This window comes from Chenopodium album, chromosome 6 (assembly GCF_948465745.1).
Source record: "Chenopodium album chromosome 6, dcCheAlbu1.1, whole genome shotgun sequence".
Taxonomy (NCBI): domain Eukaryota; kingdom Viridiplantae; phylum Streptophyta; class Magnoliopsida; order Caryophyllales; family Amaranthaceae; genus Chenopodium; species Chenopodium album.
Window position 1 is genome coordinate 74951823 of NC_137839.1, and position 12736 is coordinate 74964558.

The 12736-nt window shown below is 32.5% G+C and overlaps 1 protein-coding gene across 1 annotated transcript; it reads left to right on the top strand.

Annotated features, from left to right (window-relative positions):
- The first annotated feature begins 6009 nt into the window (after positions 1–6009).
- Positions 6010–8548, top strand: LOC145636318 (uncharacterized). The gene has a single exon (XM_081687845.1). It carries the CDS (start codon positions 6428–6430, stop codon positions 8216–8218), a length of 1791 nt encoding a protein of 596 aa, XP_081543971.1. The 5' UTR covers positions 6010–6427; the 3' UTR covers positions 8219–8548.
- The last annotated feature ends 4188 nt before the right edge of the window (positions 8549–12736 follow it).

The following is a 12736-nucleotide window of genomic DNA, read 5'->3' on the forward strand; positions in this document are numbered from 1 at the left end:
AATATTACGATCTGGAACAATTATTTTAAATGGTTAGGCTTTATATAAAATAACCGATAAATATATAACTTTTGGTTCAAAGAAAAACTCTATAAGAGAATGTTTATGTTAAAACATCCTTCATTTTGTATGTAAATCGATAAGAGGTTAATTGGAGATAGATAATGATAGAGTTTTTCACTAGCTTTTTATGAAATGTTACAAATAAAGCCTTAAAACATATATGCTTTATATTACAAACATATTGGTTTGACAATTGAGGATCAAGTGGAAGGATAAATGGTTAGTCTCTCCATTTTCGGCCCCCTCAGCTCAAGTGGCGGGAGTTCGATCCTCACCTTTCCCCTCCTGTGATAGGAGGGTCCATGTATCATATCATAGGGAGAAAAAAATTGTTGGTTCGACAACTTCTAGCTATGAAGTATTCAAAGGTCAAAATTAACAAAATAATACCGCTAGTTTTGTCGTGCCATCAATACGAAGGCAGAATTTCTTTTCTTTTTTTTTTTTTCTTTTTTTTTTTACACTATGGATTCTTGATGCTCAAAAGAACAAAGTTTGAAGGTCAAGGTCTTTCATCTGATTTTCATTTATCTAAATTTATCTATCAATTTTATTTTTACTATGTTGATTACTTGATTGAACTTAGATAACTTGACCTTCTATCTTTCTTGATTTTTTCGCCCTAAAATTAATGAAAGTAAGGCTAACTAAATAATAATATCGTCTTAACACAATAATTTGTATCAATAGTAATTGGTAGAAGTATGACAAGTGTTTGGTTTTAAAGAAGGGGAATTCAGATCATAACTACAATAAGTACAATTGAATTGTGAAGATAATATTCCAATGACATTAACACAATTGTGACCTTCGTATTTTGTCGAGTAGCAAAAGAGTATTATAGTACTAACAAAGACAACTAATCATAGCTTGAGTCATTATCATATCCTTAATTTTAGGTTTGTCATCTTGTGACGGCTTAAGATGTTTTTTATATACTAAAGTAATGTTTATCTCGCCTAAATTTCTTAATTTTTTAATTTCATGCATAAGATTATTAAACAATTTTAGACATCACCCCATAATTTCCTCCTTAGCCTATGACTTAAAATTCCTTTAATTTGGCTAAAGATAGTCAACTACATACCCTTTAAATGTTATATTACTAACTCTTTTTTCTTACTTTCTTCTTCTGTCTTCTTTTACTTTAATTTTTTCTTTCTTGGAGTAACATGGCCCAACCTTTTAGCCTTTATTTTTTTGATACAACCATATCTTCAATGGTAACAAAAGGTTTAGAAAAAGAGTCACCTTTTTTCTAAGTGGATTTGGGATTCTACTCCACTAACTATATTAAAGGAAAATTCCTCTCCCAAAAAACAAAAACAAAAATTATTTTTAATAAATAAAATAGTGTTTTGGGTAATTAAGCAATCGTACTTAGAATTAGAGGGCATCACATGGTGGGGTGGATAGTTATTTTGTATCAACTTTTTTTTTTTTTTTTGTTTTTTGAGAAAATATTTTATCAACCTTGTGCCAAGTATGACTGCTTCCTTTTTTATTTCATATGAAAATTTATGCTACATTATCCCTCCATCTCTTACTAAGTTAATTGTCCACTTTTTAATTTTAAATTTTTCGCTTTATTAAAAGTCGTATTTAATGAAAAGGTAAATATGTTGTTTAGTATGTGGGATAGTAAATAACATAAAGACGGATTGTGATTACCTTATAAGACGAAAAACATAATATCTTAAGGGACGAACGAAAGGAGTAAGTAGTTTTTCTTTTATTTGATGAAAAATGGTCCATAGGAATATTTTGCTATATATCTTTCTCTAGGTATCAATATAATATCACAAACATGTCATCACCTCTTTTCACTTTACATTCCTTACTTTGCACCTTGAGCTTAAACTTTCTAATCAATTCACTCAATGGTGGGTCCTTCATTAAATTCTCAACCCCATTAGTGAAAGGTACTTGTGTGATAATTAATTTTTTTTATTTAGACTAATTAATTAACCCCGACTCGTGAGACTTCTAGCCTCTAAAATAGATGGAGTTTAGCTAGAGTGTATAGTAGAAGTTTCATACTCTAAAAAGCTAGATACTCCTAACAACTTTTATATGTTCCCTTTTTTTATTTTTAATTTTTCTTATTAATTACCATAAGCTCAGCTCAATGTAACATTGAGCCAAGCTTATGGTAGCTCCGATAAAGTTTTGCACATAATATTAGACACCTCTATTCAATAAATGTTATACATAGGACACGTCACCTACATAAAATGTTCGTTCGTTCATCATCCTAATTAAGCTAATTTAAATCCAGACTTGATCAAGCTAAGTTAATCATATGCATCAATGCATGCCTACTAACCATAATATTTGGCTATGACATGTATAGAGTGTTGGTGAATAGATAGCTTTCAAGGATCATGTTATACTACCTAAGACCTAAGCTAAGGATGTAGTTAGCTCTACAACAAGTATTGTGAAAGCAGCATAGAATAGTATTTTGGTGGCACCATGACTAAGCTAAGCTATTCTGTTATAGGAAACGATGATTGCAACCGATCATCAACACCCACATGCTTGCATAAGTAACATGCAAGTGATGAAATGAAGCCCCTAAATCTTGTAAAATAAACTAATTTTGGTTTTTTAAATTGCAAAATTTTAAAGTAATATAATCTTTAGTTTAGATCTTGGTATTTATTCATATATTAATTAGTATGACAACGTCTAATTAGAAAAGACAAAAGTAGTAGAAGTACTTAATTAATCGAACAATAAATAAGTTGGTAGGACGTAGGGGTTATGTTAGAGAAATTGATTAATATAGTAAGATTTGTAAGGCTTTAGAGTAATAAGCTACCGAGTACTAATTGGTGCTGATTGATGGTTTTACATCAAATTATTATTATTATTATTTTTTTTTTTGGTGTTTAGAGAGCCACAAGGGCGGGGATGAGAATCGATCCTAGGATCTCCTAAAACCGGGAAGAAAGCTCTAACCAGCTGAGCTATCCTTCACTCTCTTTACATCAAATTATTTATTGCTTAGGGCATGTTCTCTTACGTTGAAATTCAGTTCAGTTCAGTTCATTTCAGCTCCTAATTTCCTTCTCTTATAAAATATTCATTTCAGTTCAGTTCAGTTCAGTTCAGCTCAGCTCAGTTCAGTTCAGTTCAATTCAGCTCAGTTTAGTTCAGTTCAGTTCAGTTCAGCTGAGTTCAGTCAATGAGAACATGCCTTTAGTGATTGTGATTGAAAAAAAAAAATTGTACAAGTATTGTTTTTATTCAAAACAATAGGTTTTTTTCTCAAAATGTCGAAGAAACTAGTATTTCATAAAGAGAAATATAATAACGAAAAAAAATTGGGTGAATCAGACTCACGGTGAGTTCAATATATTTGAAATTAATAATCTAATATCTAACATTAATAATCTAACATTTGACATTAGATTATTAATATATATAAGTCTCATTGAGAGTCCAATCTCACGTTTTCATGTAATAAATTAACAAGATTATGTTTTATTCATCTAAACTTCTATATTATGGTTTGAGGTTTCTAATTTGATTTATTGAACTTTAACAGTATTTGTACACAATATATTGGAAATATTTTTATTAAGCAAGGTCTAAATTCTTAATAAGTAATTACTCGTATTAAAATTTTAAATTCTGTCATCAATTGAAAATTCCAAACATATGACAATAAATGTAGACAAATAAAAAGATTTAGTGTTGATAATTGTATGTTATTGTAGATTGGAGAGCGTTGAAATGTTTATAATAAAAATTAGTGTGAAAAAGACAAACATAGAATCAATTAAAAAAAATATACAGAAGTTTCTGTTTGAACAATAATATTTTTTTAAAAAAAAAGATTCTAGATTATTAATTTAAATAATCAGTCAACTTATCAATGAGGACAAAAGTGGGAAACCAAAGGTTGAATATAGTTTCATACGTGGAAATGTAGAATATTAAATCTATACATGTGCAAAGTAGTATATAATGTTAAGAGACAAGTTCTATACAAGCAAAATGAAAAAAAAAAAATAACTCAAACAAAAAAAAACAAAAACAAAAACAAAACAATGCATTTTAGCCTAAAATTAAATGGATTTGGTTTATCCATTTTTTGATATAATTAAAACGGATTAAATTTTAAGATTTGAATGGCAATTGATGGAGCATACTTTTGGAATATAAAAACAATATTGAATATCTTTATTTTGCTCACTCCTAATTTTAAAACCGTGTATTTCATATATAACATCTTTGATCGGTAATAAAGAATAGCTAAACAAGATGTGTATTTCAAATTGAAGAGGTAGTATCGACAGCTTGAGAGTTTCTATCATATAGGGCATGTTCGGCAAAATATAGCTGTGAAGGTAGCTGTAGCTGTGGAGATAGCTGTTAGCTATCAACAAGCTGTTAGCTGTGAAAAAAGATAATTTAGGTATGATTGTTCGGTAAAGTAGTGGTTGACTAGCTGTTACATTTAAGAATCAATATTTTATTTTTAAAACTATACATTAAATTTTCAAAAGCTACCTCTAACTTCAAAAGCTAATAATCCTAACTTTTAATAAAAGCTACCTCCACCACTAAAAGCTACTAGAACCATTACTTTGCCAAACACTCACATTTTTTGTTGAGTAGTGGTTTGACTTGGTCAAACCACTAAAAGCTACCTAAAAGCTACTCAAAAGCTAGCGCCGAACACCCCCTAAATGTTGTTCCCAAAAGATTCGTTAAGTCAATTTAAGTGAAGTCACAATATGGAAATGTAGTTGCTTTACCTTCCAAATATAGTCAATTGGCACTTGCTTTTTCTTTCTACCTTATCTTCAATATGTTAATCACCAACATGCAACTTGCTTGCCTATCTATTAGCCTTGTTTTCTGCTATGTGAACCTCACTTAACCACCATCTTCTATTTAATATCTTCCACGAGTATTCTTTTGACTAAAACAATAAGGGTCTGTTCTCTTATGTTGAAATTCAGTTTAGTTCAGTTCAGCTCAGCTCCTAATTTCATTCTCTTATAAAATATTCATTTCAGTTCAGTTCAGTTCAGCTCAATTCAGTTCAGTTCAGTTCAGTTCAGTTCAGTTGAGTTCAGTCAATGAGAACAGACCCTAATTGAAGAATATGAGTTTTTTTTTTTTTTTTTTTTGTAATTTGTGTAGAAGAACTTTACAAACCAATAGGATTGCATAGGATTGATTGATTAATGAACTTGAATGCGTAAATATGAAGTAGGTAAGTAAAGTAAAGTGGTGTAATTAATCAATAGTAAGAACTTCTATTAAAGTATATGCTAGGTAAGTAAAGTAGTGTATTTATTCACTACTCATACACTAAAAAGGCAAGTAAGGTGAAAATAGCCTTTTTTTAAGTAAAAAGAAGAAAAGTAAAAATTGGAGCTGAGCTGAACTGAACTGAACTAAACTAAATTGTATTGAATAGAGCTGAAGTGAATATTTTATGAGAGGAGAAAATTAGGAGCTGAATTAAACTGTTTAGAGCTAACTTGAACTAAACTAAAATTAAGCTGAAGTGAACACGCCCTTACTCGAACTATTCATATGATTATGAACTTATTAGTTTTTTTAATTGTAAACGAAACTTGGATAAATCATGTATATATAGCTGTTATGAGAACAAGTTTTTAATTGGCAGTAATTGAAACTTATATTTGAAGTCATATTGTAAGATTTATAACGCCGAAATTAGTTAAACTTAAATGGTTAAACCACTAATGCAAAATTGACTACATACAAAAGCTATTTTTAACCATGATTCCATGAGCTAAGTCTTTTTTAAGAAATTCTTTATTGACAAGGATTAAAAGCAAAAATTAAAACATAAAGAACTAATACAAGTTATACAACTAATACAAGTACTCTAATTGAGAATCACACCCCCAAATTAAGCTACTAAAACCCCCCAAAAAAAGAAAGGGTAAATAAGTAAATTCCCAAAAACACATCCAAAAGTTGAGTTAACAAACTGCACAAAAATGAAGAATAGAAACATTTATACACCCTTTCAGAATCTTTCAATCTTTATCACTTTTTTGCTCTCTACTTTCACTATCACCCGTTAGATTATAATCACCCCTCAATTTTCACCGTTGATTTAAGGGCGCACTTAGATCCTCTTCTCCCTTTCTCTCTCCTCTCTTTCTCTCTCCTCCCATCTCAACTCCCCGCCATTTTACTACAATCTCAACCCTAGATTCATTCCTCTCACTTCACTCTACAACTTTCTCTCTCTAAAACTCACACTTTCTCTCTCTAACTCACCAGAATCAATGGGTTTCTTCTTAAGTTAACCCCAACAAAAAAAAAATCATCCCAAAAAATAAAAAAAACTTACAAGAAAAAAAAAATGGGGGAAGAGCAAAAATCCAATGACCCAGAAAATTCCCGAAACTACCCTTCACCGTCGACCACCGGAGAAGACGATATCCGGCGATTAATCGATGACATCGAATCAATAGCCACACTTTCACACACCATTCGTGTGTTCACCATTAAATGGCAGCTAATTCGGAGGAAGCTCGAGGAGTTGAGCATGTTTCTTGTTGCGGCTGAAGCTCCATTACCAAGATACAGTTATAATGATAATAATGTTAATACCCAAAATTTTCACCAGCACGAATGTTTATCGGAGGCGGTCGCGGCAATCTCCGGCACCGTGAGAGTGTGCCGTGATCTCGCCAACCGCTGCATAAACGTCTCCTACAGCGGCAAGCTCCTGATGCAGAGTGAATTGGATAGAGTAATATCAAAGCTCGACTTCGCTGTTAAGGGTGTAACGGACATTTATAATAGCTCAGGAGTTGTTACCGGTGATCTTGCATTGGTTGTTCTGAAGCCGGGCCTGGGGTCGGGCCGGGAGGATATGCGGTTTTATGTGAAGGATTTATGGACCCGGCTTAAGATTGGTGATACTCAGATGAAGAGACAAGCGTTGGTTTCGTTGAATGAGGTTATTACTGAGGATGAAAAGTATGTGAAGATTGTTGTTGAGATGGGTGATTTGGTGATACTATTGGCAAATTGTTTGGACTCGAATGATTGTTGTATTCAGGAGCAGTGTGCGTTTGCAATCGCGGTTGTTTCGGGTTTTGATTCTTACAAGGGAGTGTTGATTGTTTCCGGTGTGATCGGCCCGTTGATTCGGGTTCTGGAGAAGGGGAGTTTGAAGGCGAAAGAGAGTGCTATTCGATGTCTTGAGAAGTTGACTGAGAATGGGGATAATGCTTGGGCGCTTTCGGCTCATGGTGGTGTGACTGTTTTGCTTAATTTATGCTCGAATTATGAACAAGTTGATGTTGAATTGATCGGGCCGGCTTGTTGGGTGTTGCGTAATCTTGTTGGGGTTGAGGAAATCAAGCGGTTTATGATCGAAGGTGATGCGATTTCGGTTTGTGTTAGGATCATTAAGGGAAGAGATGAATTGGGTCAGATTGGTGCAGCTGAATTCTTGCAGTCTATGGCTTCAGGGGATGAGAATGTGCGTCAATTGGTGATTAAGGAAGGCGGGGCACGAGCTTTGGCTCGAATCGTTGATCCTAAATCGAATTACTCTTTCAAATCGAGGGAATCAGCGTTGAAGGCGATTGAGAATTTGTGTTATTTATCAGTTGAGTCTGTTAATATGTTAATAGGTTATGGTTTTATGGACCAGATTCTGTATTTTCTTCGAAAGGGTGATACTTCTATGCAAGAATTGGCGTTCAAATCGGCTTGCAGACTATGCGGGACATCAGAGGATGCAAGAAAATCAATGGGGGATATTGGTTTCATGGCTGAATTTGTCAAGTTTTTAGAGGCGAAATCTTATGAAATTCGAGAAATGGCTGCTGAAGCATTGTCAATCATGGTTTTAGTGCCTAAAAATCGAAAGAAATTCGCAAATGATGATCATAATATTGGATTAATCCTTCAATTGGTTGATCCAAAAGAGGGAAATTCTGGGAATTTTAAGTTCTTATTGTCTATAATACTGTCACTTAGCAGCTGCAATCATGCTAGAAGAAAAATTGCACATTCTGGGTATGTCAAGAACATTGAAAACCTTGCTGATGCAGGTGTTTCTGATGCTAAAAAAATTGTCAGAAAATTATCAGCAAATAGATTCAGAAACATGTTGAATGGGATCTGGCATTCTTGAGGAAAAAAGAAAAGGAGATTGTAAGTTTTTGTTTAATTTTTTTTTTCTCCCACTTTTTTTTTTTTTTTTTTTTTTTTTTGGGTTAATTTTTTTAATTTTTTTTACTGTACATCTGCATATATGTGGGATGTTTTTAGTTTGTATACCCACCATCATCCTTCACCCATGCTCTTTAATCAACTCCATAAATACTGCTTTAAATGCAGCATTTTGGTTAGCTTGTAACTATCACTAAAGAAATTATAAGGATGAGAAAAAAAGTACATTAGAAAGTTGATAGATTTTATTATATGATGTAATGTTATAACTGATTCAATCACAGTTTTGTGACCTTGGTACTGTATGTGTAAATCTGTATGTTCTATGCTGCTGATAGTTCTGACATTGTTGTACAAAATTTAATTCTTTCCTGTTGCATCCCTACCCCCAACTTCTCTTTTACAATAAATGCGTTGGTTGTGCAACGATGATGGATTTTTAACTAGATTCTGCTACAATTTATCATCAAGTAGTCTCAAGCTGTTTGTTGGATAGAGCTGGTAAATGGGTTGTTCGGGTTGGATTTGGTTTGAGTGTATATGTTTGGATGATGATTGTTTATGTTTCGGATATCATATCGATTTTGTTTTTTGGTTGAGTCAAGTTGAAATTGAATTTAGTGATTTGGTTTACGGTTGAGGCCTAAGGTCTTAATCAAAGAATTTGGATGAGGCGATTGGTGATGATGAAAGTTTTGCTCAAGTGTAATCGCGGCTTGGTAGTTGAACATCGAAATTCCATACATTGCTGAATTCTAACCTGTGTAAATTAGGATGTTCTTGTAGTATGTAATGGACCATTGTATTGTCACGGGACTAAACCTAGCTAGTGACTTAGCATAGGATAATAGTGGGTTTGTATTCTTAAATTGCACCCTATGCTATGGTCCAAGAGAGATAAAGTCAACTAAATGAAAGAAAATTGCTTCCTTTGTAGTGCATTAAGTGGACCAAAACCATAAAAGAAACCATATCTAACCAAATTTAACCTAACTAGATGCTATAATGAGATCAAACCAACGCCATTGTGAAGGCATATAACACTACTAAATAGATGACGAATACACCAATACCAATTGAATCTATTTTTATTGATCGGTTAAGATCTGAAATCAAAACTCGTCTGCATCCATCTATGCATTGTACATCTTGCGCTTAAACTAGGGATAAGAGAAATTGGGGTGTTCAGGATTAATAGAAGGAAGAGTAGACAGCTTAGAAATGGGACCAAAAGGTAAGAAGGAAGTGAACTTTTTGTACTCTATTGGGTGGAAGCACATGGGAAAGTTATGAAGAAAGTAGTGAAAGGTTTAAGGGCATGTGAGAAGTGGCAATCAATGTTTTGTCTAAACCTTCTTCCTTTCTTCTCCTAAATGCAGACAGATAAAGGAAAGTGATAGATGATATAATACGATACGCAGTACTATGCTTTTGCTTGTTATTTTGTTTTCAATGTTATTTTTATTTCAATCTTCCGTTATGGCAGTTTCCTACCCGTTATACCAAGTACATAATACGAGTATGCATCATTGTATATGTAATGACTCAATTCTATATCGTGCTTTAACTGCCACGTTTGCTAACGCATTGCTTTAATCATTTATATTTATAATTATACATAGTAGACAACAATGAAACTAAGAGTCTGTTCTTTTTAGCTTAATTTCAGTTCAGTTTAATTCCTAATTTCATTATCTCATAAACAGTTCAATTCAACTCAACTCGGTTATTAAACATGTCCTAACCTAACATGTTATTTGTAGTAATATTACTCTGTATGGAATAGTAATCATCATAATTAGTATAGTCTTACAAGTAACAATAACAAATTAACAATTGTTTAAAAACGACGGTAGTAAATTTTTGGTTGTTTCTATATGAGGGGATATGAATGATATTTTATTTTTTGTTTTTATCTATTTTGACGGATATGGTAAATATTTTACCTGTGTTTTGGAACTATTGCTTTTTTTTTTTTGGAACTATTGCTAATCCAGTATTCTAGAAGTACTGCTCGTATATTTATTTGTACGATTTGGGGTTTTGGACTAACCTCAAATATTCAGGTGATTCGATTTTATGGATAATAAGCACAGAATTTTGCACACCATATCCTAGTTTTCACTGTAAAACACACACATATGTTTTTGTATTTTACCAGGAGTAATTTTGTAATTTGGCTTCTATGCTTTGCTATTGATTTACTCAATATAATCTCGTAGATTTAAATTCAAGTATTGCAAATAGAAGAAAGATTAATTACGAGTACTTTTTTTTATTATTATTATTATTATTTTTTTTATTATTATAATTTATAAATCAAACGAAGTATTAACTAAAATTTTCCTAATCCAATCGTACCCAAATGATCAAGTTTAAAGTTTATTACGGAGTAACATTACTTTGTTTTCTCTTAACTTACTTTTCTTGGAATATAAAGGCATTTATTGATAAAAAAAATTCCTATATATTGCAACAAATAGTGAATTGAGAAGGAGAAGAAAAGAAAAAACCAATCATCTTGCATAATACGAGTATTATTTTTGATAAAACTTTGCCTCAAATTTTGGGCTTTATGCCATAAAAACAAAGGGTAGAAGAAAACTTCAGGTTTCTGATCATTTACTTACAATTTACTGCATAATTTTTTTTTATTTTTATTTACTGGCAATATACTGCATAATTGGATACTGTTGATTGCTATCAGTTAGCAATTTAAAGTGATTTAAATCGTTGTATGCTATAATTAAAAGTGTAGTTAGCGTAATTTTGAACCTACGCCACTTCCGTTTTTGGTTCATTTGTGGATGTCTATTCCATTATTGGAAACTTAATACAAGTGTATTATTTTTATAGTCTATAAAGAGTAGTGAGTAACGATACTCGTAGAAAGGAATTCATCACATGTACAATTTACTGAATACGGAGTATCATCTTCCAAGTTGTATAGGAATAATAATTGAGTTTCCGTCAAAATTTAGCACAACATAACTCATTTCTATTACTCTCTCCGTTTTTTAATCATAAGTTTGTATTTTTTTATGGGTGTCTAAAATATTTTTGTCTTTTATAAGATCTTTCTTATAAAGATTATTGTACAAAGTACCTTTTTACACTATTCCTTATCTTTATAAAACTTATTTAATTCAACCCATCTCTCTCTCTCTCTTTTGTTTTTTTTTTTTTTTAATTTTTTTTTTTTTTTTTTATTTTAAAAAAGATGGAGAGACAGACTTAATTTCATTGGTTATACTTCATAATCACAAGGTTTTTGATTCTTCATCTTATATTCAATAATTAAAGTTTCATTTCATTTGAGCCTATTTGAAGTTTTGAGCTGTTAACAGACAAACTCCACAAAAAAAAGTAAGCTGATGTTTTAGGCCCACGAATATGTTTCAAGCTCTATCACGCCCCTTCACAGTTCACACGAGAGCCCATTGAAATTGAAGTGTGGATACATTATGAGTCCTCCGCATACCCTGCGCGAAATATTCCACCAGTGGGTGGTGGATGAGATTTTAACCCGTGACTTTTGTGTCACATTGACCCTGATACCATGTTAGAACATTGAAGCGAACACACCTTTTTAAGACTGTGAGTAATAATGTGAGTTTCATGAAGAATGGATCTAACACCCTAATACTCCGCTGAACAAGATTCATGCTAAATCTGAAGGCTTATCTCCACTGACCATTGCCATAAATCCAAGTGAGCATGCGACACAATCTACAGTTCATTGTTGGGTTGTCACCACCGGCCTATGGGCAGTAAGTGATAAATGTGTTATGTAAAATTAAACTAAGAAATGCATATCTCATGATAGCTTTGGGAATGGGCTCTTTCTCGTTTTTTGCATTACTGTTTTTTTTAGTACATTTGAATCTGCGCTCCCACTCTCGGGTTTTATTATTATGGCTGTCATTCAGTAACAAAATCTTGTATGAGTCGGACTTACAATAATGCAAAGTATGCACTATATGAACTCGGTGACTTTACTCTTTTTCATTGGCGCACTTTGACTTGCTAGTTGCTACACTTGCTTTTAATATACGGAGTACTCTGTGTTACCTTTGTAGCGTACCCTTACATATCGAATATGCCTTTGGTAAGCACCGAACTATTAAGGGATTTATAGGCATTCAAGCCATAATGGATCATATAAATCTTTCCAGTGAATAAATGGTTGACAATAGAAGGAACAAAAGATTGCCCAAGATCTGTAGAAAGGTTGTAATAGAGCCTTATTAGACCAACATCGTTGTGTTCGTTCTTCTTTTAGGACTGAAGTGGAGTGGGTTGGGTACTTGGGTCTAAAATTTTGACACTTTAGGCCCGGCCCATAAAAGGGATAAAGATATTTGGGTATAATATAAGCAGGCTGGAATACTAGATATAAGTAACAATCAGGTTGGATTAAGTCATTAAACTACTCATCTGATTGGGCCTTAATACTAAACCTTGAAAAGCCTAACCCATT

Bases quoted from the DNA above. Each gene is read 5' to 3' on its own strand.
- LOC145636318 (XM_081687845.1), top strand. From the start codon at position 6,428: ATGGGGGAAGAGCAAAAATCCAATGACCCAGAAAATTCCCGAAACTAC.